General features: G+C 44.6%; 1 protein-coding gene across 1 annotated transcript; it reads right to left on the minus strand.

The window, feature by feature from the left end:
- Positions 1 to 12,217: 12,217 nt before the first annotated feature.
- On the minus strand, positions 12,218 to 25,277 carry IGBP1 (immunoglobulin binding protein 1). The gene is made up of 6 exons (XM_088444980.1): positions 24,990 to 25,277; positions 19,024 to 19,329; positions 18,717 to 18,909; positions 14,407 to 14,489; positions 14,169 to 14,281; positions 12,218 to 12,780 (listed from the first exon to the last, which is right to left on the minus strand). Exons 1-6 carry the CDS (start codon positions 25,175 to 25,177, stop codon positions 12,644 to 12,646), a joined length of 1,020 nt encoding a protein of 339 aa, XP_088301106.1. The 5' UTR covers positions 25,178 to 25,277; the 3' UTR covers positions 12,218 to 12,643.
- Between the last annotated feature and the right edge of the window lie 2,331 nt (positions 25,278 to 27,608).

The raw sequence follows: 27,608 nt of genomic DNA on the forward strand, positions 1-27,608 counted from the left end.
GAGGGAGTGACGAACCTCTGGAGTAAAAGGATCCTCTGGGACTTTATTCGATGATACTGTCCATTCCACTTGGAGAGAATCAATCTTTGCAGAGGCCTGGAATGGAACTGGACATACACCATCATATCGAAGGTGGAAACCATTGATCCCAGGACCTGCATCGCTAACAGAATGGATACCCTTTGCTTGCGTATTTGCAATGAAAGGGCCACAATCTTGTCTTCTGGCAGAAACAGTCTGTGCCCGAGAATCTAGAAGAGCTCCCAGATGTACCGTCTGCTGTGTTGGAGAAAGTGATAATATCTTCCAATTGATGATCCAGCCGTGCTTTTGTAAGCAGGCTATGGTCAGATGAAGATGGTTTTGTAAAACAACCGGAGTCTGTAGTATTATCAGAAAGTCGTCCAGATATGGCAGAATTCTGACTCCCTGACGCCTGAGATAGGCTGTCATACCATTATTTTGGTAAATACCCAGGGAGCCATAGCTAGACCAAAGGGTAGAGCCGTAATTGGTAATGTTGCTGAATGACAGCAAACCATAAAAATTGCTGCTGGGATGGTATAATAGGAGCATACAGACATGCATCCTGAATGTCCAGGGAAACCATGTAATCCCCCGGCTCCATTGCCTAAATAATTGATCGGAGAGTTTCCATACGAAACTTGGGTACATGGACAAACCTGTTGAGGGTTTTTAGATCCAGTATAGGACAATAAGCCCCATTCGGTTTCTGAACCAGAAATAGATTGGAAAAACCCCTTGAGACACAGGAACCGGGACTATTACCCTCACCTGCAGCAGGGAGTGAATGGATTCCTGAAGGGCCAAAGCCTTTAATGCATCTGCTGGAGGATCTGTGCAAAAGAACTTCAGGGGAGGATTCTTCCTGAAAGTGAGGGCATACCCCTGAGAGACCACTTCTTGGACCCAGGCATCTGTTGTTGTTTGAGGCCAACAATCCGCAAACTAAAGAAGTCGGTCTCCCACCCTGGGAACCCCCAGGAGGAGGCCCACCCCATCAGGCAGAGGGTTTGTGGTCTGGTTTAGAAGCTGGATGTCTTGCTGGGCCAGACTTCTTAGTTTGTTGCCTTAATATTTTGTGAAAACTAGACGTCTTAGAGGAAGGCTGTTCCCTTGCTCGTCCCTGAGAACTGAAGGACCAAAAAGAAACCTGCCTAGACTTTACAGTCACCATAGATGGCAGACCTGCTGACTTTGAAGCTGCCAGAGTAGCTATTAATTATTTTATTATATTATATAACTATGCTCCAAAAAGTACTTTTCCATAGAAAGGTAAAACTTCCAGTGCCTTCTTTGATCCTGTATCAGCTTTACAGGATCTTAACCAAAGGGCCCTGCGTGCCACTATTGAAGCTGCTGATGCTTTAGAGCCTAAAATTCCAGCATCTACAGCAGCCGCTTCCCATATATGGGAGATCTATATCATTTTATGGTAGCATTTGGTAGAGAATATTCCAATGATCCCATCCATTCTTTAACAGCTTTGGCTACCCAGGCTCCAGCCATAGCTGGACAAGTAACAGCTCCAGATGATGAAAGATCGTCTTAAGACATGCTTCAATCTTTTTTATCCGTGGAATCCTTCAGGGAGGATGCAGACTGAATATGCAATGTAGCATTCTGATCAAATGCATCATATGAGCATCCACAGTAGGAGGTATCTCCTGCTTAGTACATACAGAAGCCGTGAAAGAATACAACTGTTATTCTCTTATTCAGATAAAAACGTTTGTCAGGGTTACCCCATGCCTCATTCATAAGCTCAGTGAGCTGTTCAGATACAGGGAACTCCGTTTTGACCACCTTCCGGTGGTGATTAAACACTGGAGCCTTCTTATTGTGAGCTGCTTCATCATCCTGAATGTCTAGGATTGATTTAACCGACTTCACTAAAGAAGGAACATCCACTGTAGCTGGATGGTCCTCCTCCCCCGAGCTAGACCCTGGAGAGAAACTTTGCGCATCATCTGAATCCATATGTTGAACAGACTGATAAAAAGCTAACTTGCACCTAGCGCCTTAGTACCTACCGGTCTGCTATCAGCATTAGATGGTACCATACTCTGACTAGAATGGCCATCAACATCCTTCCAGGAAAAATGCATAGGAGGTGCAAACATAGCATGCTGTGGACACCCCATTCAAGGAGGCATTGTGGGAGCAGCCATACGATCCAAACTGCTTCATTACCTGTGAAAAAGAGGATACCCAAGAAGGCTCTAGTCCAGGCACATGTACATTGGACTGGTTAGGTGGCTCTAGGACAGACAACACACAAACCATCCTTAATGTCCTGAGGGGACAAATAAGTCATACATGCTTTACATGAAACCAGCACAGAGGCCTCCCCCACCTGTATCTCTATCTAAAAAATCTAAATGAATGTGAAGTACTCAGGGAAAAACCTCCATCCCAAGAGGACAGAGAGAAAAAACAGTGATCGTTATAATTGACAGACATAAATAAAAGACAGTGGCCCTGATTCAGAGCCGGACGCTCTGACAGAGCGCTCGCTCTGAATCAGGGCGTCTTTTTTTTTTTTTTATGGAGCGGGCTCCTTGCCGCTCGCATTGCTGTGGGTTGCTACCCACAGCTAATGCGAGCGACCAGGATGATGATCGCGATGGTCAAGACCATCGCGACCATCAGGCTTGTGACGAGACCCTTGTGGTAGGGTCTCGTGGCCGCAAGCCCCAGAGAGCTTTCGGCTCAAACAGAGCCGAAAGCTCTCCCACTGACATCTCTTGTGATATCAGTGGGGCCGCCTCCAAACGGTAGGTGTTCTCATGGGAACACCTCCATCTGGGCAGCCACCCCCCCGGCCTGCCCACCAAAGGGGGCGTGCTGTCACTCAACATGGACAGCACGCCCCCTTTGGTGCGAGACCCGGAGTGACGGATTGCCCGTCGCTATCTGGGTCTCGCGCATGCGCACGACGGAGCCGGCTCTGTCGTGCGCATGCGCTCTGGGCCACCATCGACCCGGTTGCGAGTGCTCAGCGCTTGCGACCGGGTCTCAATCAGGCCCAGTGTCAATACAGCAGCTAGCAAACAGTCACATACATTGCATATGCAATAAAATTACAATCGACTCTAAATCAACTACACAAACACAAAGGAATGGTAGGATTAAAGAGCACTATATAACTTAACCCAGTGGTTCCAAAACTGTTCGCCGGTGCACCCTGGGGTGCCTTGGGACACTTTCAGGGGTGCCTCAAGTTGGTGGTCCAGCACCAAATAAAATTATTTATGGCCAATGTAATGTAAATATGTGGATAAACAGAAGCTCAAACCTGTCCACCACCACATAACTGAAGCTAAGGATGACAGGTCAGCACAATTTACTTCATTTCACTACTTTACTACATTTTCCTGAATTTCTCAACAACTACTTTTGGCTTAGGGGTGCCGTGAAAACAATGCCGATACTCTAGGGTGCCGTGATTCAAAAAAGTTTGGAAACCACTGCCTTAACCAAAGGTATACAGGGAGACTGACCCAAACCCTCCTGAGTCCAAAAGCTACAGGGCGCACTGAGCATGGACAGTGAGCGTCTCATAAACACGTGGAGAGTAGGCGGAGCAATCCAGACGCGTGAAACTCTTCATAGGGACTGCGTCTGGGTCGGAGCTGCCAGAGGAAGCACCTACCACCCCTAAGCTGCGTTAACCAGCCAGGTAAGCTGGCCTCGTGGCAGCAGAAGCGTCTTCTGCTGATCCCTGGCGTCAGACGATAAGGCGCCGGTGGTGTAGTGAGTACGTGGACAATGCCGTGCCCTGACAGCAGTGGCTTCTGGTGCGTCTCTGTCATCAGAAGCAAGGACTGCCACATGCGATTCTCCGTAAGCGAGGAATCGCCTTAACTTACATCTCAGTGCGTCCAGTTGCAGCATTGCAGCTAGCCGCGACCCACCGAAATCACCAGCCCAGTTACTGGCGTTGCGGCCCAGCGGAGATAGATGGAGTCGCAGTATATTTGTCTTAATTCATAAGCTTAGTACTGCCAACCCAACATAAAATAAAAGCTTAGGACTGCCAGAGTAGTCCCGTTACAAAGGTGCGTCTTGATCCTGCAGAACCCCCAACGAACAACTGAAGTCCTATGGCTAGGGGCGGGGTATATATGGAGGACCCCGAGGCAATCTGAGAGCTGAAGCTTTAACTGTTTGGTGCCTGGTCTCCAACCATGGTATCCCTGTGGATCCCTATGTACCCTGAAGAAAAGGGTGTGCGAGTGGGAGGACACTCACATTTAGTCATCCATTCAACACCCCTCTCATTAGCCAGGGCTGTAAGAGCACAGCTCCCCAATGAGCTGTGGCTAGGGAGAGTGGTACACTAGGAAAATCTTTTTTACATGGTGACAGTTAAGATGTGTGCTGGAGGGAAAAATAACACCACAAAATGAGGTTTACAAGGGATTATGTAGAGTAGAATAGAAAGATGCAGGTGTAAGTATATAAGGGCCAAAGAGATAAACAGGAACCCAGCAGTTCTTCTGGTACATGCAATAAACAATTCAAGTTTATATGGGTTATTGCATATACAAGGAGTGTTTGTGTTCTGTTTATTATTGTGTACTGCACATTCCTTCTTTTTCAACATTGTTTCCAAAGTTATATAATCCCTGCATTGCAGGTTCAATAAACAATGAATTCATATGTACTTTACATTTACGCAAGGAACATTTGATCATGCAACATTACAAAATGTCTGAAGTGGCTGAAGTGAAACTTTAGTACTATGTAAAGAATGCGGGGGACACACGCACACTGGCAATGTTTAATACTATACTGCCGCTTGCATGGCCTCTAAAACAATCACAATACTCAACACTACTTTATTCAAACTCATAGGTATCAGTAGCAGCCATGTTTGTACGGCTGGAAGGGGGTGATTCGCACCCACTCACTGAAGGAAAATACAATGAATCCTTAGTGCTTACTGCCCAAAAGAAAGAGGAATCCAAGAACCCCTTTAAGAAAGGGCACTTGCAATAAATCATTAAGGCACATGTTCTAATAATTGAAGAGTTGTGCCTTCAACTTGAATTTACTGAAATCTTATAATACAGTATCAAGGATAGGCAGTCAGCATTTCTTCTATGGCTTGTCAGGATAGGATACGCATAAAACTAGTGACATGTTTCATGGGCAAACTGCCTGCTTCCCCAGACTGTTTATACCATTATTTATCAAGCAAGTCTTCCTATTAGACTCCGTAATGGTCTTTTCTTTAAAGAGTGGTTGCAATTGTCGCAATAAGATTTCTGCTGACATGGCATCTCCAGTGTAGATCAACGAAGACTCTTTAATTGTTAGAACATGTCCCTTAAAGACTTAAGCTGGCCACACACTTAGCGATATTTTACCAGATCTGTCCGATTCCGACACATTGGAACGACAGATCGTGTAAAATATGGCCAAGTTGAGAGTAAATTGTGAGTCCTCACTCACGATCACGATGCACGTCCCCGCTGGTCGCACATCGCATCGTCAGATCTGCCGTGCAGTAGGGCAGATCTGACAATCTGGGAGCCGATGCACTGGAAAAAAAAAAATTTAAGATGCAAGATAGATCTTAAGTCAGATTGGATACTTTTTACTCCAAATCGTGTGTAGGACTGCTGGGGAGCTGACGGGGGAGAGTTCAGGGGAAATTGCACACATCGTGGGATCGTGTGCAGATCGCTATGTGTGTGGGCACCTTTAGGGCCTGATTCAGAGTTGGGAATAGAGTGAGAAATGCAAGGGGTGTAAATACATATTTTTTTATTTTTTTTTTGCATTTAGGGTAAATACTGGCTGCTTTTACATGTAGCCCACAAATACTGCACAGCTTTATTATTACACTGCACTTTAGATGTCAGTTTGGACACCTCCTTCCCAAATATAAATCTCTCTGCACATTTTAAATCTGCCTCTCCTGCAGTGCAGCATGGTTTCACCAAGATGATCATTTGAATGAGATATCTCACTCTATTCCCAAAGCTGAATCAGGCCCTTAGTACAAGTGAAAAATCAACTTTTTTTCGTGTATGTGATCATCTTTCATAAGCACTAATAGAACTTAACTATGTTACATCTTGTCCAATTCGGGACTTACATGTGTGTCCAAACTGTATATTATGTTACTCAGTGCTCAATTAAAGTTATTAATTAGAATCACAGCCAAGTTTGCAGAAATGCAAGTACACAAAATAGTTATAGATGTGTGTGTGTGTGTGTGTGTATCATTATTTGGATTAATTGCTTTGAGCCTTTATGGTCTAACTGTATTCCATGTATTATGAATCTTGAGAATGGATAAGAGTTATGATGGTGATCAGACCACAGAAGACTGGATGAAGGTGAATATCTGGCGCACAATAACTCTCCAAATCCTACTAGTAGGAGAACAACAATTTTTTTTATAAATCCTCAAAGAGCACTACAGATTAGCATAAAATAATAACAATTTATTGTTAAAAAAAAAAAAAAAAAAAGAAAGGGAAATGTATAAATATACTGGTACAAAAAACAGTATGCAAGGAAGGTTTAAATCATATAATGCAGTTATAAACTGCTAAAATAGCTTTACCAATCCCAAAGCATTTGTAGATGTTAGAATTAGTGCACAGTATGTCCAAAAGTTGCCAGAAAATATGAGCTATGGTAAGAACTTACCCTTGTTATCTCTATTTCTACGAAGTCCATAGGGTTCCACAGGATACCTCGGGGTATAGGCGATGGCGGCAGACATCGGGCACCTCAGAGTTAATTTTTCAGCCTCCCAGGGTGCACTGGGGTCCCTCTCCTATACCCTGCCCCTGAACGAAGGCAAATCAGTTACGTAACTAGCCATAGGCTGGAGGAGGAGAAGAAAGAGAGACAAGAAAGTCTGGAACACACAAGAATCACATTCTCATCAGAAAGGAGACGGAAAAACCGGTGACCAGAACAAAGCCCATCTTCAGTACAGGTGCGACAGGGCGGGATTCCTGAGGAACCTTATGGACTTCGTAGAGATAACAAGGGTAAGTTCTTACCATATCTCAAATGTGGATGTCCCAAAGAGTATCCTTTAAGGGTGGGGATGCTCCTGTGCTGAAAGGAGAATCCACCGCCTGAAGGAAGCATCCTGAGAGGCGAAGGTATCAAATGCATGGACAGAAGACCACGTGGCTGCCTTGTAGAGCTGAGCAGCAGAGGCACCACGACGACCTGCCCACGAAGGACCCACAGACCGAGTAGAATGAGCTTTAACAGAGGATGGTACAGGAAGGCCCTAATGAATGTAAGCCTCAGAAATCGCCATGCGAATCCACCCTGCCAAAGTCTGCTTAGTGGCAGGCCAACCTTTCTTACGGAAACCATAGGACGACAAAAAGTCCGACGTCCGAAATTAATTGGTACGGTCAACATAAATCCTTAGAGCACATACCACGTCCAACGAGGCCTCACCAGCTGAGAGGTCTGGGGAATTAAAGGCCGGCACTACAATTTCCACCTAAGGTAGGAAACCAGGGCAAGTGCGAAGCACCACCCTGTCCCTATGAAAAATCAGAAAGGGAGGGCGACATGAGAGAGCCCCCAAATCCGACACCCTTCTGGCCGAAGCAATGTCTGACTGGACTTGTACGGGTTTTCCGTCAAGAACTAAATGACATTTTTTTTTTTTTTTACTACATTATACACTTGATTCTCATTCATTTTACATAGAGGGATAGTGCACTGAATACATTGTGTTTGTGTTTCCGTGAAGAACTAGTCTAGCTTACTGAAGAGCTCTGAATACCGCTCGAAGTACCAATATGTTGATTGGAAGAGCAGATTCTGCTGTCATCCACCTTCCCTAAAGAAGTGTGGACCTGTCACAGCCACCCAAAGTCAGAGACTGGCGTCCTTCGTCATGAGGACCTAGTCCTAGATCCAAAAGGGGGGCGTCTGTTGCCACCAGGCCAGAGACAGCCGTACCTCTGGAGAAAGCACCATTGTCAGTGTCTTTATCCGATGGGGCAACCCATTCCATCTGGAGAAGATCAACTTCTGCAGAGGTCTGGAGTGAAAACTGGGCATACTCTACCATGGTGAACTTCGACACCATGGATCGAAGTAACCTCATTGCAGAGTGAAGGGACACTCGGAGACTCTGAAGACAAATATGAATCTTTGCCTGTAACGCAGAGATCTTTTCCTCTGTCATAAAGATCCTTCATTGTCTGTGAGGAACCACTTCCAGTTTATCAGCCAGCCATGATTCTGCAACACAGATATTGTCCGTTGCAGGTGGCCCTGAAGTACCCCCATAGACCCTGCTAATAGCAGAAGGTCGTCCAGATAGGGTAACAGGCGGACTCCCTGCCTCCGCAGATGGGCTGCCATAACCTTGGTAAACACCCGAGGTGCTGTGGAAATGCCAAAGGGCAGTACCTGAAACTGGAAATGTTGATTGACCACTGCGAACCTGAGGAACTGCTGGTGAGCTAAAGCAACTGGGTCATGCAGGTAGGCATTCTGAATGTCCAAGGACACCATAAAATTACCTGGCTCCACAGCCAATACGATGGAACGCAGGGTCTCCATCCTGAACTAAAGGACCCTCAAAGACTTGTTGAGGGACTGAGGTTGCGAATAGGCCGTTAGAACCCATTGAGTGTCAGAACCAGAAAGGGGTTGGATGTAAAATCCTGTTCCTCTCAGAGGCAACGAAACAGGCACTATAACCCCCGCTTGGAGCATATAGAGTGCCCTACTTTCTGGAATTCCAAGGCCTTGTCTTGAACTGACTGAAGGCCTGTGGACCGGCTGGGAGAATTTCTGTGGAAGGAGAGGGCGTACCCGTGAGAGATCACTTCTCCTACCCAAGTGTCTGTAGTAGTCTGATACCAGCACTGGGCGAACTGAAGAAGTCGGCCTCCCACCCTGTTTTCTGGACTTACCCTGGGCCCAACAGGGCCAAAAGGACAAAGTCCCAGACCCTGAAGGAACTTGGGCCGATGGCAGACATGCGGATTTAGCTGCTGCCAAAGTGCTCACAATTTTATTTGATTTTTTTCCTCAGATCAGGGCCAAAGAGGACCTCACCATTAAAGGGTAAGCATTCCAACCCTTTCTTGGAGTCTGCATCAGATCTCCATGAGCGCCGCCACTGCTGCTGAGGAAATTCTAGAAGTGAGGAGACCTATAACAAAGGCTGCCTCATTAACATATATGGATCCAAGGCATCTGCCCCCTGTTCCATTCTCTGGCTACCCAGCTTAGTCATAGCTGGTCTGGAAGCCCCCCTCTGTAAGGGAGTATATGGACTTCCACCAAAGTACCACTTTGCGATACGTAGCATTCGAGAGAACATAGGCAAGGTTGCAGTACTCACTAGGCATGTAATGAACTACAGGAAATGGATAACCTGCAGCTAACATTCCTATGATATCACTGACGAAGGGAATTTGCAGAATACCCTTTACACATAAAAGTTTCGGGCCCGCGAAACCTCGCATTTGCGAAAAGGTCTTGCTTTGGCGAAAAAGTATCGCTTTGGTGAAAAAATATTGCGCAGGCGAAAAAGTATTGCGCCAGCGATAAAGTTTCGCTTTGGCGAATCCAAGACCGCCTACCTAGTGTGGCATATACACGAAACTTCATCGCCAAAGCGAAGAGTAGGCAAAAGGGCACAATATGCGGATTCCGCCTAAAGCGTGCCCCATGTTGGCTTAAGGGAAATCCCTGCAACATGGACTGGAGATAGTAGTCAGTCTGTACAAAGGTAGAGCGAGCGAGAGACACTACTGTGAACACTGCGTGAACTACCAGGGAGGGAGAATTAGCCGTTTCTCCTCACGTACCTGCCTCGTAACAGGTAGAGTGGAGCAGCAGGGTGTGCGTCATACCTGCAGGCACAACCGCATGGTAACAGCACACAGCATGCACTGGGTATAATGCGACCACATAGCATATACATACATATATACACATTATAGTAGTAAAGCAAAATACTAGGCCTGTCCGATGCTTGTCAAGCCGCAGGAACTTACTGCATAAATATGGCAGAGTGCAATACCAATTCTCACAAATACATGTTATATAAATGTGAGAAACCCTCAGTGTTCACATCACCCTCCGCTAACAGTACTGAGCATGTGGTACGTTTTAGCAGCGGAGAATAACCACGTTCACTCTCAGACAGGATGAGTGTAAACGATGTGTATGTGATGCACCACACAGAAAAACACTTTTCATTTTAACTGTGAGGCAAGAAGCATCCAGCAGCACCGCACTGCAAGGGAGAGAAAGACAGGGATAGTAAAATGGCTGACAAGTCAGACGTGAAGTACAGTCAGACAGCGCTAGCATATAGTCACATACAATCCAGAAATAAATCACCTGCACTACAAGCACTATGATCAACTACGCAGAGCCTGGTAGGAAACAATGCTGGAGGAGAGGTATGCGGGGGACCCGGACTGCGATGCCCCCTGTATCAGAATCCAGCAGCGTTCGCCACTTGTATAAAATGGCCGCCGAGGAGCGGATAGGAGACAGGCCCGGGGGAGGAACGCTGCCACAGCCTGCCTGACCACTGTGGAAAGGCACTGTGCAGCGGGGTAGGCGCCGCCTGTGAGACAGTGAACGCACACACCCCTGGCATACTATTAACTCCTGGGACGCTGGAGCATTTTCCATACTACTGCAGCCCGCCGTCCCTGGTGGTCTAGTGGAAGCGGAGGATCAGTACCTTACTCCACACGCAGCCTGTGAATCGGCGGTAACACACCGCGGGTTCCCGCCATTTACCTGAATCCCCGTGAATCCGGCCACATTCTGGAATACCGGGGTCCCACTAGCTGAGACCCTTGTACCCGCCAGCGTCCCCGGATCAGTACCGGCGTTCTGGCCCGGCGGGGTGAAGGAGCGGCAGCATGGACCTCTAATTAGCTTGTCCATGCTGCCCGCTCATATCGCAGCAAAAGCTGCTGGAAGAAACTTCAGGGGCTGTCCAACAGCACACCTCTGAAGAGGTGATCCGACTCAGAGCCAGACACCTACGAAACTGATTTGCCTTGGCTCGGGGGCGGGGTATAGGAGAGGGACCCCAGTGCATCCGGGAGGCTGAAAAATTAACTCTGGAGGTGCCCGATGTCTGCCGCCATCGCCTATACCCCAAGGTATCCTGTGGAACCCTATGGACCCTGAAGTAGAAATAATATTAGCAGTTTGATCCGGAATATAAAAAAGACAAAGTTCTTTGAACTTATGCTGGCTTTAAGTAAAGGGTATTATTGTGCTTGTCTCAGGGGTGTGCACACTCCATTGTTGGGGTACAGCTCGACCTCCCCCCATGCTGCCGCAACCCAACTCTTACAGCTACATATCTCCCGGAACTTAACTCTGTGCCAGTGAAGCGGGACGAGGTTGTCCTCTTTAGACAATAGTGTGCCGGCATGTCTCCGTAGTTTGGGTAACGGAGGGGTGCAGTGGAGTGGCACAGTTTTCGGGAGAGAGGGAGTTCGTCAAGACAAAGGGTTTAGACAAAGATTCTTTGTCTAAACCGTTTGAGGAAACCGAAACTATTCAAGGCGGAGAAACGCATAAGGGGGGACCCCGAATTGACAGACGCTGAAATTTACTTAATCCTTCCTGTATTACCTGTCTGGGACAGACTCCCTCCCGAACACTGTACTACTCCACTGTGCCCCACCGCAACCCAAACTACAGAGACACGCTATCTCTAAAGAGGCCAGTCTCTTCACTGGCACGGAGTTAGGTTCCCGGGAGCTACGGAGCGGTAAGAGTTGGATTGCGGCAATACGTGGAAGGTCGAGCTGTACCCCAATAATAAGAGTGTGCACATCTTTGAGACAAGCATAATAATACTCTTTACTTAAAGCCAGCATAAGTTCAAAGAAATTTGTCATTTTTATATGACAGATATTTTGACTTTTGGATATACTTTGCACTAATACGAACATCTACAAATGTATTCGGATTGTTAATGCAATTGTAAACTGCTAAAATAGCTTTATATGATTTAAACCTTCCTTGTATATTGTTTTTTGTACCAGTATATTTATACATTCTATGGAAGTACTCGTGATTTGATCAGAAGAAAAACCTTAAAAGATTTGTAATATCTTTTTTCTTTAATGTTAAAGTGTAAGATTGTTTATTAGACAACAAAAAAAATGAAGAGATGAAAAGGTTTGTAACCTCCTGTAGCAAACCTTTTCTTTTTTATGTCTAAGTTAATAAGGAAAAACATATGAGATATTTGTATGTAGGGGTCTGTTCAACAAATGGGACTGCATACAGTGAAGCCTCTGTAGGTACAAGCATGCCAACATGATGTGTAGACACAGGCAACAAAACTTTTTTTTTTTTTTATTAAATAAAAACAAAGGGGAAACAATGAGAAAAATATACCCAAAAATAAATACAAAAGAGAAGTTCAATAATCATGTGATGGGACAGACTACTTTGAGGGCAGCAGGAAGAGGCACACACATTATTAGAAACTGATACAACCCTGTATGTGGCTATCCCTGGTGCACTCCAGTCTTATGCAAACAAAACATCCCAAAGGGAGAACCCATCAATCGTGCAGAGGTCCTCAAAGAGGTCAGTCGAAAACACTGCATGTATCTCAACCCATGTTCTTGCGGTTGCCATATCCACGTGGATGGGTATCCTTCCAGTCATCCCAGTTACGAGCCTTCTGCAACGTCTCTGGATCATCTTCCTCCTCTTTACGCTCCTTTTCAGCTGCTTCCTGGTCCTCATCTACACATAATAATATACAATAAGGGAGCTTCAAAATCGAGCTGTACCCAATAAGTTGCCATCATCCACACTACTAATGCCTCCACCACCCTTATTGCAAAGCACAAGTGATAACTCCAACATAGAGCCGAATTCAATTAGCTACGAAAAATGCCGCTTGGAGAAAAGTTTTCGCCAATTTGCACTTTTCTCCGTATTCAATTGCAGAATGTTTTCGCCTACGCAAAAACTTTACATGGGAAAAATAGGAAAAAAAAGTTTCTCCACATATAGGTGGTGAACTGGAAGTGCAAAGTCGCTATTTTGGCGTGCAAATGTGGGGATTTGATCCAGAACCCTTTGGACACCCCCTTTAACGACTAATCAGTCAAAAAAAAAAAAAATTACTAATTTTTTTTTAAAAACACCCCAAAAATAACCTGTTATTTTAGGGGCAAAAATGTAAGTGTTGGAAAAATGGGTAAAAGTGGGAGGCCTGGTACTTTGGGGGGCTATACGGATGAGACAGGTGTTTTTGAGATTGCAAGAGGCTGCAGAAGGTGTATTTTTAAGGTTTTTTAAATCTTCATTTTAGAGAGACATCAAAATTTATTAGTACCCATTTTCATGTACCCCAAATTTTACTACGGTACTTATTTTGCTGAAAAAACATTGCTTTCTATAATTTTTCCAGACATATGCAAATAACAGCCCTTTGCCTCAAAGTAAGGTCACTAAATACTTTTATTAGGAGTTACTACTACTATTCTATATTGATTCCCAGGGTCACTGAAGCTTTTTATGAGGTACAGGTTGAGTCTCCCATATCCAAATATTCCGAAATACGGAATTATTCTGGCATGACTGAGATAATGAAACCTTTGATTTTTGATGGTTTAATGTACACAAACTTTGTCTAAGGCACAAATTATTAAAAATATTGTATAAAATTAAATGCAGGCTGTGTGTATAAGGTGTATATAATACATAAATGTATTCTGTGTGTATATTGGGGTCCCATTCCCAATATATATCATTATGATATGCAAATATTCCAAAATACGGAATATTCCATTATCCAAAATACCCCTGGTCCCAAGCATTTTGGATATCGGAGACTCAACCTGTACAGACTGATTTCCCCCAAAAACAGATGTGCTTTTCGCTAGTTTCACTTTGTACATCATTTGCCTATCTGCGTTTTTGCCTGTTTTACAATTGAATCGGACGAAGAGCGGGGACGCGCATGGAGAAAACATCGCGTCAAAACAGGCAAATTCATTCCGCTTTTCGGCCCATATTCAGAAATGCATTTATTAGTACACGAAGCATCCTGAAAGGCGAATGTCACATTAATGATGGTCAGCAGCAACTGTATGTTTATTTGTTTGTACTGTCTAATTATATACCTGCGGTTTTATTGATAACCCCTTGATCGGGAAGAACTCCTTTACTTCGATGCTGCTCATACCAGTCATCAACAGTCATGGTAGGGAGACTTGGATAGCCTGCTCCAAAGACCCTATGGGTAAAAGTGTTTGTAAGAAATGCAAAATATGGAGAGATCATGCAAATCTTTGTGGGGACAAAACATAAATAACTGGCTAATAAGAGAAATAAAATAAAAAATTCACAGAAAGCACATACTTGGCTTGGAGGGCATCACGTGTCAGGATAAAGGGTTTCATGGGCGGCCTTGTGGGACGTGGCCGCTGAGAGACCTCCACTGCCTACATGAAGAAAAAAATAATATTCATTACTGAGGCCCTTTTTGGACACCTGCCCATGACTACTACCCCGTTGCCACTTTAGGTGCCCATCCACTGAAAGATATGAAAACGACTGCACGATTACGACATTGTAATCGTGCAGTCGTTTGTCAGTCTGTGATGTGCCTACACTGAGCGAGCAGTCGTTCAGTGTAGGCACATCGTTCATCTGCAAACATGCTGAACCTGACGTTATCATCAGGTTGTCCAGCATGTTTGCCTGATGATAGATGTCTAAACGACCAGCGGGAGCGCGCATTGCTGGTCATTATAGACATTTTACTTAACGTTATCATTCAATTGTTCATAAATCGTTTGCAAATCGTTATCGTTCAATTTAATCGTCTAGTGGATGGGCACCTTTATATGGTTTTATTTATTATTTACAACCCATTTCATCCTCTCTTTCTGTATCCCTCCATTTAATTATTTTTTGTAAAACCTAATAAAAATCATTTCCAAGATAAAATAATGTTAAACAAGTACAATATACAGTCAGGTGCATAAATATTGGGACATTGACAGAATTTTCATATTTTGGCCTCTATTTACCACCACAATGGCTTTGAAATGAAACAAACAAGATGTGCTTTAACTGCAGACTTTCAGATTAAATTTGAGGGTAATTACATCCAAATCAGGTGAACGGTGTAGGAATTACAACGGTTTCTATATGTGCCTCCCACTTTTTAAGGGGCCAAAAGTAATGGGACTATCAACTCAAAAGCTATTTCATAGACAGGTGTGGGCTATTCCCTCATTATTTCATTATCAATGAAGCAGGTAAAAGGTCTGGAGTTGATTCTAGGTGTGACATTTGCATTTGGAATCAGTTTGCTGCCGACTCTCAATATGAGATCCAAAGAGCTGTCACTATCAGTGAAGCAAGCCATCATTAGGCTGAAAAATCAAAACAAACCCATCAGAGAGATAGCAAAAACATTAGGTGTGGCCAAATCAACTGTTTGGAACATTCTTAACAAGAAAGAACACACCGGAAAGCTCAGCAACACCAAAAGACCCGGAAGATCACGGAAAACAACTGTGGTGGATGACAGAAGAATTATTTCCCTGGTGAAGAAAACCACTTCACAATAGTTGGCCAAATCAAGAACACTCTCCAGGAGGTAGGTGTATATGTGTCAAAGTCAACAATCAAGAGAAGACTTCACAAGAGTGAATATAGAGGATTCACCACAAGATGTAAACCATTGGTGAGCATCAAAAACAGGAAGACTAGATTAGAGTTTGCCAAACAACATCTAAAAAAGTCATTACAGTTCTGGAACAACATCCTATGGACAGAAGAGACAAAGATCAACTTGTACCAGAGTGATAGGAAGAGAAGAGTACGGAGAAGAAAAGGAACTGCTCATGATCCAAAACATACCACCTCATCAGTGAAGCATGGTGGTGGTAGTGTCATGGCGTGGGCATGTATGGCTGCCAATGGAACTGGTTCCCTTGTATTTATTGATGATGTGACTGCTGACAAAATCAGCAGAATGAATTCTGAAGTGTTTCGGGCAATATTATACGCTCATATTCAGTCAAATGCTTCAGAACTCATTGGACGGCGCTTCATAGTGCAGATGGACAATGACCCGAAGCATACTGCAAAAGCAACCAAAGAGTTTTTTAAGGCTAAAAAGTGGAATGTTATGCAATGGCCAAGTCAATCCCCTGACCTGAATCTGATTGAGCATGCATTTCACTTGATGAAGACAAAACTGAAGGGAAAATGCCCTAAGAACAAGCAGGAACTGAAGACATTTGCAGTGGAGGCCTGGCAGAGCATCACCAGGGATGAAACCCAGCGTCAGGTGATGTCTATGCGTTCCAGACTTCAGGCTGTAATTGCCTGCAAAGGATTTGCAAGAAAGTATTAAAAAGTAAAAGTTAGATTTAGGATTGTTTAGTTTGTCCCATTACTTTTGGCCCCTTAAAAAGTGGGAGGCATATATAGAAACCGTTGTAATTCCTACACCATTCACCTGATTTGGATGTAATTACCCTCAAATTAAATCTGAAAGTCTGCAGTTAAAGCACATCTTGTTTGTTTCATTTCAAAGCCATTGTGGTGGTGAATAGAGGCCAAAATATGAAAATTCTGTCAATGTCCCAATATTTATGCACCTGACTGTATATAAGTTTTGATATATTGCAATAAGAACAGCACTTCAATTCCCAAACTAAGGATTAAATCATTAAATACATTTAGGTAGTAATCCTAAACGTATACAGTATATCAGGACTACTAAAGGTCTCATGTGGACATCTCTTATATGCCCGCGTCCTGCATATCCATGGGTACCTTATCTTAAAAGACACACATCTTGTATCACAATTTACAAAACAAAATATATTTCAACCAACTTAAATTATAATGCTCATTTTCTGTAAAAAGCTATCTACAATCCAAATATGACCAATACATCAACAAATATTGCAAGTATTATATGGAGAATTTTGTTTAACTGCTGCTGAGTACCAGCATGCACCAATGACATGCAATCTATATAAAATGGAAACAGCCAGAGTTTATCGAGCATTTCCACATTGACCGAGACCTTCACAAGGAAAAATAATAATATACTAAGAATTAAAAGTGAATAGTAAAGGTAGAGTTAATTATTGTGTCTGCAGAACACTAAACAATGGATAGGTGGAGAGTTTTCTGGACAGCAAAAGTGTAAAGGTGGGTACACACAGTACGATGTGTACCCACCGATGCATCAGACGATCCGAGGGTCAACATATCGTGCGTTCTCTACGCACGGTGCGATCCGGTGCCTGACCGCCCAACATGCCGATTCTCCTGATCATTTGAACATACACAAAGATCAGGCGAACCGACGAACGACCCCACGGGAGCACGCAATGCACGATATCGTGCATAAACACGGAACGATATTGCTGATTTATCGTTCCAATCTGTCGGATCGTTAGCAATATCATTCCGTGTGTAGGGGCCTTAACAAACATAAATCATAACTTTCACCCCTCGAGAGCAGTCATTACACTGCATCAATGATATACAATTGTATGCGAGCCCCTAGGTGTACTTGTAGTCTGTAAAAGGACTAGCAAAAGTTTATATCTAGCATATCAAAAGGTCCTCTGTGCTGAATATTATTAATAAATGAGCTGTGTCCCATATTATCTCAGGCTGTTTATATGGTTATTAATTTTATGTGTTGCTGATGACTTAAACCATTGTTAAGTATAAGCAAGTTATTTTACTATGGACCAGGCTATTCTTGGAATAAAGGTTAGTTTACTGATATACATATTGCATTGAACACTTGACCTGTATGGGTGATAAAATACATAATCACCAGATTCAAACCGAATTCAGGGCCTGATTCAGAGATGTACGTTCATCATCGGATGAACATACATCTTCGATGATTCAGAGTCTGCACAAGTGCAGGATCCGTTGAACAGGTCCTGTGATTACACTCACAGACCCACCAAGCTGCAGCGCGTTTAGGGGGTGGACCGGCGGCATGGTTGGTCATCATTCCTGGAAAACCGGAGTGTTACCCCCGTTTTCCAGGAGGGACGAGACCAGGGTCTGTGTCGGTGGACGCAGATTCCTGGCCTCTGACGCGACCAGCACCGGGTCAGGCTGCAGGAAGACATCGGTCGCAGTGCTGGGACTGCAAATGCAGCAAGATGTCATCTGACATCTCCTTCTGCATCGGAGATGGATGGATTTGTACAGCCGCTTCTGTGCAGCTCTGCAAATCCGTCCATCTCCGAATCAGGCCCTCAGTGGATCTAGTAGCTCTGCTTAAGATTTCTTTTTCCCCAGGTAGGCCATGTTCAGTCTCTATGTAAACTCTTGAAAATACAGACCACTTCTAATATCAGAATTTGATATATAGTATAGTTCAATATAATGTTTTTTTAAATTACTGTATAAAGGGCTTGTCTCTGACCTGTATGACAACAGGAACCATCATTTTACATTTTTGTCTGTTCACCGCAAAGGGAGTGACAGAGCAGAATGATACACACACGAGCCAGCCAATCACCTTGCTAGAGGAATAACTTATCATCAACTGACATTTCCCACAGCTTAAATTGACATAAACACCTGCAATAAAATAAGGATCATTTTTGTGTTTCCTTTTCGGGTTTTACCTTGTATTGTCTTTATATTATTATCTGTAACACACTCACCTTCATCATTTCCCTCGCTTTCACCATTGGGAGCTCTTGGTCAATGCTCTCTATCTCCTCTAGTGCAGTGCAGACCCAGCGCTGCAGCTGAAGAAGGTAAAACTCTCTGACTTGCTCTTCATCTGCAGTGCCACTTCTCACTGACTCCTGCATGCTGGACAGTTTGTTCTCCAACTCCTTCCTTTGCTTATACCTTTGATTACGTAACACAGGTTTAAGCAAATTAGTAAAGAGCCAATAAGGAGAGTCTACAAGGCTAAATTTGTACAACGTAAGGTGTTAATGATCACCAAGCATACTGTCTTACCTCTCAATCTTGGCCTGCCTCTGCAGTGCCATGGCAGTCAGATTGGGTGGTGCTGTGGAACATGTATTGTGCATGGATGCTTGTTCTCCTTGTGGGGCTGCTCCCTGTTCTGTGGGAAGGCTAAAACTGGAGACTTTGTATTCATGGCATCTTTTTAAAAAGTCCAGGAAATAGGATCGGGCGACCTCAAGGTGCTGTAATCTCTGACTCAGACCCACCTGCTTCAGTGTCAATGCACCTAGAAGAGCTGGGAGTAGCAGATACCGAATATCTGAAGAGGAAATCTCATCCAGATCCTCATTAGAACTACAATAAAAATAGAGAGTTTAATCAGTTTATGCAGCTCAAGTAAGCAGGTTGGATTAAATAAAATGCAGATAAGGAAAAGCCAATATAATACTCCAAAATGTTGATTAGGTAGGAACAGTTTCCTCCAGAGGCTATAAATCCCATTCGAACTGCTACATTAAAACTCAAATACAACACACAAGAATACAGGGAGTGTAAGATTTCATGCATTATTTCTATGTTTTAATATCACATGAAATTAGCAAAGTATGAGGGTGGTTCAATAAGTAAGGTAACAAGACCTCGCACATGTGTAATGTTCTCTATTTCACAGGTTCTCAAACTCGGTCCTCAGGACCCCAAACAGTACATGTTTTCCAGGTCTCCTCACAGATTCACAAGTTAAATAATTAGCTCCACCTGTGGATCTTTTAAACTGTGTCAGTGAGTAATTAATACACCTGTGCACCTGCTCTGTGACCTGGAAAATGTGACCTGTGTGGGGCCCTGAGGACCGAGTTTGAGAACCACTGCTCTATTTCAATCTAATTTCCTGCCAGGCCAGAGCAGGTAGACCCCTAGTTCCCTCATGGCCATTAGACTGCACCTCATATCAGTCATACTGTCTTAACATCAAATGTAAGATGGCAGCGCTGGGGGAAACATGGTCAAACATTGAGACGTGTAATGTGATCCGATTTCTGTGTCTAAAGGGCACATCAGCAGCTGAAATTCACCGCCAACTTGTCGAGGTATACGGTGATAACGTCATGTTACGGAAACAGGTTTGGTGCACTGCCTCTGATAACGGCAGGACAGACGTTCAACATGAGATCCAGCTGGCCAAGCACGTCCACCACAGATGACAATTTGTGCCACACTGAATGTCTGGTTCAGGAGGACACACTATTCAAGTTAGTGATATTGCCGACAAATTGAACATTTCAGTGGGTGCTGTGCACAACATCGTTCATGAGTAACTGAGGTACAGGAAGAAGTGTTCACACTGGGAATTAAAGCAACTTACAGAAGTTCACAAAACCTTGATGCAGTACCGTGAGGAAGGAGTGCAGTTCCTGCAGCGCATAGTTAAGGGCGATGAAACATGAGTGAATTATGTGACACCTGAGATGAAGTAACCAGCCATGACACAGAAATAAGCATTGTCCCTACCTTCAAAGAAATTCAAAACACTGATTTCTTCTATGTAGTGATAGATTTGGGACCACAAGGGTGTGCATCCTGGTGATATCCTCATCAAGGGAGATACTGTGAATGCTGTCCGCTATTGTGACACACTGAGCTGATTGAAAGAGCAATTCGTCGAAAACCAGGGTTGCTGCAAATAGGCGTCGTACTGCTGCACAATAACGCCAGGCCACACTCAGCCAACCTCACGCATGAGTTGTTATGGTGCTACCATCCTGAGGTACTGGACCATTCTCCCTACAGCCCTGACCTGGCACCGAGTGATTTCCATCTCTTTGGACCATTGAAGAAGCATGTGAGTGGAAGGCGAATCGACACATTGAAGTTCAGCAAGCAGTCATTTCCTGATTCAGGAGCTTGACACTGATTTCTTTTATGTAGTGATAGATGCCTTGGTGTACTGTTGGAACACATGCTTAGACAAGTATGGGAACTATGTGGAAAAATAATCTGTACCAAGGCCAAACGTATAAAAGTATACGTACGAGTTGAATAAATTTACACAATGAGAGGTCTGTTACCTTATTTATTGAGCCACACTCATATCTATTTCTTAGAAGCAGTTTACAATTAAAAAAGCAGAGCCAAATAATGTCAGCACGTCATCACTCTGGTAATTATAAAAGTACATACTTGGGACTCACATAAGCCCCGACCAACAACTTGTCTAATAAGATAAAATATTGTGCTTTTTCAATTACTCAAACTCAAATTTGGAGGCCTTATAACAATCTGAAGAGATCTGCCAGTTTCTTTGTATCCAGATGGAAGGGTTGCTGCAGAGATTGAATTGTATGATGCTCTGCTTCACTGAATTTCAGTTTGTATGTTCCTCAATATATTTCATTACATGCCTTCACCGCTTTCTAATATAGGGCCTGATTCAGAGATGGAGAGATAAGCAGAGCCGCACACAGTGGCTGTGCAATTCCGTCCATTTCCGATATGAATGCAGAAGGTGTCCGACACCTCCTTGCGGCTTTTGCGATCCCAGCACTGCGACCGACGTCACAAACTGGAATGACCATTGTGACCGATGCTCGCTGCGGGAGCTGAAGCTTTCCACAGCCTAACCGGGTGATGGTCACTTAAGAGGCCAGAAACTTGCATACACAGACGCGCCTCATCCCTCTTGGAAAAAGGGATTGACACGCCCCCATTTCTGTGAATGGTGACCAGGCACGGCCCCGCTCAGCCCCCCAAACACTGCAGCATGACAATCATGATGCAGCTTGGGGGGTGCAGGTGCAGACTCCTCGACAACAGAGATGTACATTAATCTGATGATTAATGTACATCTCTGAATCAAACCCATACTTCTATGGGCGGAATTCAATTGATTCCTGCCCCCATCGCGCCCGACGGAGCTATTCAATTCTTGCTCCTGTCGGGCACGATCAGCTGACAGCGCTACATTTCAGCTCGCAGCCCCAGGGGAGGGTGAGAGCTGAAATGTGCGAAAAGAGACATGTTTGGGCACCCAAACATCACTTTTCGCGATTGCGCCCAGCACTTTGGTCGGGTTTAGCTGCTTTACGCAGCTAAACCCGACCACTTTGGGCGCAATCAGCACGAAAATCTGGAACAATTGCATAGCGGCCCGCGAACTCCTGTCACTTTAGATGGGAAATGCGGACCGCGAAACAATTGAATTCCTCCCTATGTCTGTATTTTCCAACCAATGAAAATCTTTATTGGATGCAGCAAAGCATCACTGTCACTTGAGGGAGGATGATTAAATAAATTTCATAGGTCAAGGCTCTGCAACCAGCTCTTAAAGTGTCCGGCAGAGCTAAGTACTCTTCAAATAAGTCCCATGCATATTTGTACACATGAGGCTATATGTCAGGGAAAAACAAACAAACAGTATTAGCGCTATCCCCTGCATACATGAGGAGGAATTCTGGTTACTGAAGTGTGTAGGATGTTGCGCTGTTGCATAAGGAATGTGTTGTGCAGCTCAACACTAAGGGCCTGATTCAGACCCACTCGCAAGCGGCTGTCCGCTCGCAAGTGGGTCGATGTTGTGCACTGCGCATGAGCACGACGGCGGGAGCTCCGTCGTGCGCATGCGCCAGACGCGACGAGCGAAGGAAAGTCCTTTGCTCGTTGTGTCTGATCAAAGGGGGCGTGCTGTCGATGTTGATTGACAGCACGCCCCCTTTGGTGGGCGTGCCGGGGGCGTGCCTCCCTGACGGGGGCATTCCCACGGGAACGCCTCCCGTCAGAAGCCGGCCCACTGACATCACTAGTGACGTCAGTGGGAGTGATTTTGGCTCTGATAGAGCCAAAATCACTCCAGGCCTTGCGGTCGAAAACCTCAACCGCAGGCTCCGGCTCGCAGTTTCGATGGTCGCGATGGTCATGACCATCAAACTGCACGCTCGTATAGGCTGTGGGTGGTGACCCACAGCTATACGAGCGTCCAGGAGGACGCTCCATAATTATGGAGGGCGGCCCTCATTCAGAGCGTGCGCTCTGCTCAGAGCGTATGGCTCTGAATGAGGGCCAAAGTCAGTGTGGCTTTTTCCTCCCGTCTGCAAAATACCGCCATTGGGTGCCTGGAGTCTGACCTCTCTCCCTGTGGCTGTAGCACTGCTGACACAGTGAAGAGAAGAGTGGCGGAGTGTGATCTCCAGGCGCTGAACACTGCCAGGGCCAGAGCAGGAGAACCTCTGCACTGTGCCTATACCCATGCAGTAGACAAATTTCTGACCTTTTTTAGAATGTTCTATTTTACACTATTATGCCAATGTTATCGTATACTGTGAAACACCATGTCACAGACATGTAATCTGATTGGTTAAATGGCTATGTCATATTGGGGTAGATGTACGAAGCCTAGAAGCGGTATCAGCGCACGTTATGTGCGCTGATACCGCTTCTCCCCGATGTATGATCGGGGGTCTGGACGGTAAATGACAGGGGTGCTATGCGCCCCTGTCATTATCGGCGCTGCTATCTACAAGATAGCAGCGCCGAGCGGCAGGGCCATGTACGAACGGTCATACCGCATGACCGTTCGGCCGGCTGTAGCTGCCGTTATCGACAGCTACAGCCTTGCGCTAGCCTATCCCCACAGCAGGGACAGCGCTGTCCCTGCTGTGGCGGCTGCCGGCTCCAGGGCTGCACGTGGGGATCTCGCGATACTTGCGAGATCCCGCGCATGCTCAGTGGAGCCGGCCGGGACAGAGACACAGCGCTTCAGGACTAAGCTGATGCGCTGTGGTCTCTAGCGGGTAGTGCCGGAGGGGGGAGTTAACGGGGGAGTTAAGTCATCGGTAGTGCTTCCTGCTTCGCCTCGGTAAAGAGACAAAGCGGGATAGCGGCACGTTAAGCGCCACTATCATACATCTACCCCATTATCTCTTCTAGACGTAACCTATACCACACAGGTAGTACGCCCAAGTTGGCTGCCTCATCTGGTACCTTTTGTTGTGGTATATATAAGCCGTGGAAGTTATTTCCCAAAATGTCTGCACCAACTCTGCAATATGCTTATTGTGCTCTCTAGGTTTCGGTTGTTTTTAATTATCTCTGTGTGGTTTTCTATTTTCTGCATTGTACCATGTTTTTTGATGTCTGTAAAGCAGAGCCGGATTTAGACCTCATGGGGCCCTAGGCAAGATACAAGTTTTGGGGCCCCCCTCAAACAATCCATAGCACTATATTTTAATTTCTGATTCATGCCCCCTTACAACACCTGAAGCCTCAAAGAATAGTGAATGGCTTAAAAATGTATTTGCAATCTGGTGGAAATTAAGGGACTGCACACTTGTACGTCTGGCGATCGCGCCAATGGAGGGGGCGATTTCCCCGCTCCAAAGAAGATTGCCGGTACACACGTAAAAGATTTAATGAACAACGGAACGATCACTGTTCTGTCCTTCATTAATATGTACAGCCTCGCATGTGATATCGCGCAGCCTTGCCAATCACACGATATTGCATGCGACACAAGGGAGCACGCAGTCAGGCATACACACTGCACGATATGCCCGATTTGTTGTTCCGATTTCCAGGCCGATATCATGCAAGGGTGTACCCATCCTTAGAGTGTCGACCAAACGTTAAGAACTACAAGTACTGCATATGACAAAATTATTTCCTCAGTGAACTGACCCTTCCAAGTGAGTAAAAATGCATCTATGTACGGTCCTGCACTAAATGCATGCAAACAATTCTATAATAATCAAGGTCAAGAGTATTTGTCTATGTTTATATGAGGAAAAACACAACTGGCAAATTGAATTGCACCCACTACTATATTAAAATGTAAAAAATTTTTAACCACAGTTAATGGAAAATTAAACATATCCTTTAGATAGTAAGTTATTATACATTAATAACAGCCGCCAGCCGTGCCCTGAGCCACAGGTTGCACATATATACGCTGTAAGAGAAGCACAGAAGCACTGAACATGCCAAGTATGACAAAGCATAGACAAGACACAGCCGTATGCCAGTACCTGAACAGATCCAGTTGAGCGACCATGCGAGTGGCCTGCTCTAGTGCAGCCAGTCCATGCTTCACCTTGTCCTGCACTGGCCGCGCTGCAGCCGGCTCACTGCTCCCCTCCACCTCCTCTAGGATCCGCCATCCCTTCTTCAATAACTCCGACAATTTGGGGACCTCAGATTCAGAATCTGCTGCCATGTTTACCAACCATGTCTGACTCTGAACTTCACAGCTTCCGTATTCCGTCTCCGGCTCACACGCACGCTGGCAGCCATATTGTGTGTGGCAGATGATGTAACCACGCAAACAAAATAAATAATACGCCATTTTGGAAGTGGCATGAGATGGAACCCTTTCCGTTTCTGTCATCCAGTTAACAGACATAGGTTTTATGTCAAGGTAGCGTGATTCGTCGGCAGAGGAACTTAAAAGTCTGTCCAACTATTACAAATGGGCAGCGCAGGCGACCAGGAATAAGAGAATACGACCAGAGCCGTCCTAATAAAGTATGATAGGCATTAGGGCACACCATCAGATTAGCTAGTATTAAAGTTTGGCTTGAAAGTGGAAATCTCATCACTCTTGTTCCTAGGAAGACAAGTAACCTGGGGGTATATTTACTAAAGTGAGAGTTTTTGGAAGTGGAGATGTTGTCCATAGCAACTAATCAGATTCTAGCAATTATCTTCTAGAAGGTGCTAGTTAAATGTTAAGTAGAATCTGATTGGTTGCTATTGGCAACATCTCCATTTCTAAAAACTCACTTTAGTAAATATACCCCCTGTTTATAAAGGAGGGAGGGTGTCTGTTTTTTTTTAATTTTTTTTTTATTTAAGAGTCATGTATAATAGATTTTACATATACAGAAAATACAATACAAACAATAATCAAAACAAGGTAATACAAATATACATCTCTATATAGTAAGCAGACAATAGAAGATTCATTGTAACAGTGTAACAACTGTTGGAAATATATTCAACAAATATATTGTCATTTATATAAATAATATATAACAAATTAAAATAAAAGAACTCTTCCAATGGTCATACCTATTTTATGATTGACTGGCCCATGGGCCAATCAGAACCTGGGGAGAGGGGGAGGCTTCGTGGGTTCTGGGGCGGAGCTATGCTCCGAGACACGGCACCTTGTAAAAAAATAAACACAATTCTTTATGCTTAGACATCAATGGAGGGAAACTATCTGGTTCTCCCCCATCGATGGCAAAGGCATTCGACATCGACCATAAACCGTCAATGATTATGAATCATCGACGGTCAATGGCCATCCCTAGCCTAAATTCAAGTAGGCTAAATAACCTCTACAGTCACAATCGTGATCCGCCACGGTAGGAGGAGGAGCAAGGTCGGCTCAAGTTCAGAACATGGGACCCAACGTGTACCCTTGCGGGCTCACTTCTCTCGCTATGCTTCATGCAAGGTGGGTCGCTTTGCTCGCTACAGGGTACTATTCCCAATAGATGTTCACATGGATAGTAAAACTGCAAGCCCACTGACACTGCCCCTTCCCCCTGCTGTTGCAGGTCAGAGGTCCTTTAACCCACTTGGTTCTAGCATCGACTATGAGGATCAGTGCCTGCTGCCGCTGGGTCTGTATGACCTTTGCTGAATGCTGAGGAAGAATCATGGAGCCCCCATAATGAACAGAAGCAGTGAGGTAATTACTATGTTGGATACACATTTACTCCAGTATGTAACATGTCTGACTTAATAAAGGATAAAGTTTAGGGAAAACTAAGTTTGCTTATTTTTTACTATATTTGCCAATTTGCAATACTGTACATACTATTAACACCTCTACTATTGCTTAGGACTAAACAAACCCAACTTAAATGTGCACCTATTGTGATAAACTTAATGCATTATTAGTAGGGATGTGCGCCGGACCATTTTTGCCGGATTTGGATTTGGTTCTAATTCGTCGTTTGGATTTGGATTTGCCAAACTGCGGTGACTGGCTTTGGATTTGGATTTTTTTACAAAAATTGACAAAAAAAGCTAAAATCACATAAATTGGTCTTTTTTTTCATCCTAGAGTATTATTACAGATGGTGTAATGGTTAGCGTTACTGCCTCACAGCACTGAGGTCGTGGGTTCAATTCCCACTCCGGCCCTAACTCTGCGGAGTTTGTATATTCTCCCTGTGTTTGCGTGGGTTTCCTCCGGGTGCTCCGGTTTCCTCCCACATTCCAAAAATATACTGGTAGGTTAATTGGCTCCCAGCAAAAATTATCCCTAGTGTGTATGTGTGTGAGCATGTGGTAGGGAACATAGATTGTAAGCTCCACTGGGGCAGGGACTGATGTGAATGGCTAAATATTCTCTGTAAAGCGCTGCAGAATATGTGTGTGCTATATAAATAACTGGTAGTAATTATTAACCTCAATAACATTAATTTCCATTCAATTTAGACCATATCACAGCTTATAATATTGTTTTGAACATTATTGGCCAAAGGTTGCAGTGAGCTGACTGGTTACTATTACTAAGCGACAAAGCAGCGGCACAACGACACAGACACCACAGTATAAAGCACATCTATGACACATTGCCACACAGCAGTGGCAGAAATGAAAAGTAGTGCACCCACCCAGTGGGGTACGGC

The sequence above is a fragment of the Taudactylus pleione genome, unplaced genomic scaffold, assembly GCF_031769625.1.
Source record: "Taudactylus pleione unplaced genomic scaffold, aTauple2 ptg000375l, whole genome shotgun sequence".
NCBI classification, from domain to species: Eukaryota; Metazoa; Chordata; class Amphibia; order Anura; family Myobatrachidae; genus Taudactylus; species Taudactylus pleione.

Coding starts and splice junctions, on each gene's coding strand:
- IGBP1 (XM_088444980.1), bottom strand. CDS start 25,177: ATGGCAGCAGATTCTGAATCTGAGGTCCCCAAATTGTCGGAGTTATTG. Junction 19,330..24,989: donor GCTCAACTGGATCTGTTCAG/GTACTGGCATAC, acceptor TTTTTATTGTAG/TTCTAATGAGGATCTGGATG. Junction 14,490..18,716: donor AAGCGAGGGAAATGATGAAG/GTGAGTGTGTTA, acceptor TTCTTCATGTAG/GCAGTGGAGGTCTCTCAGCG.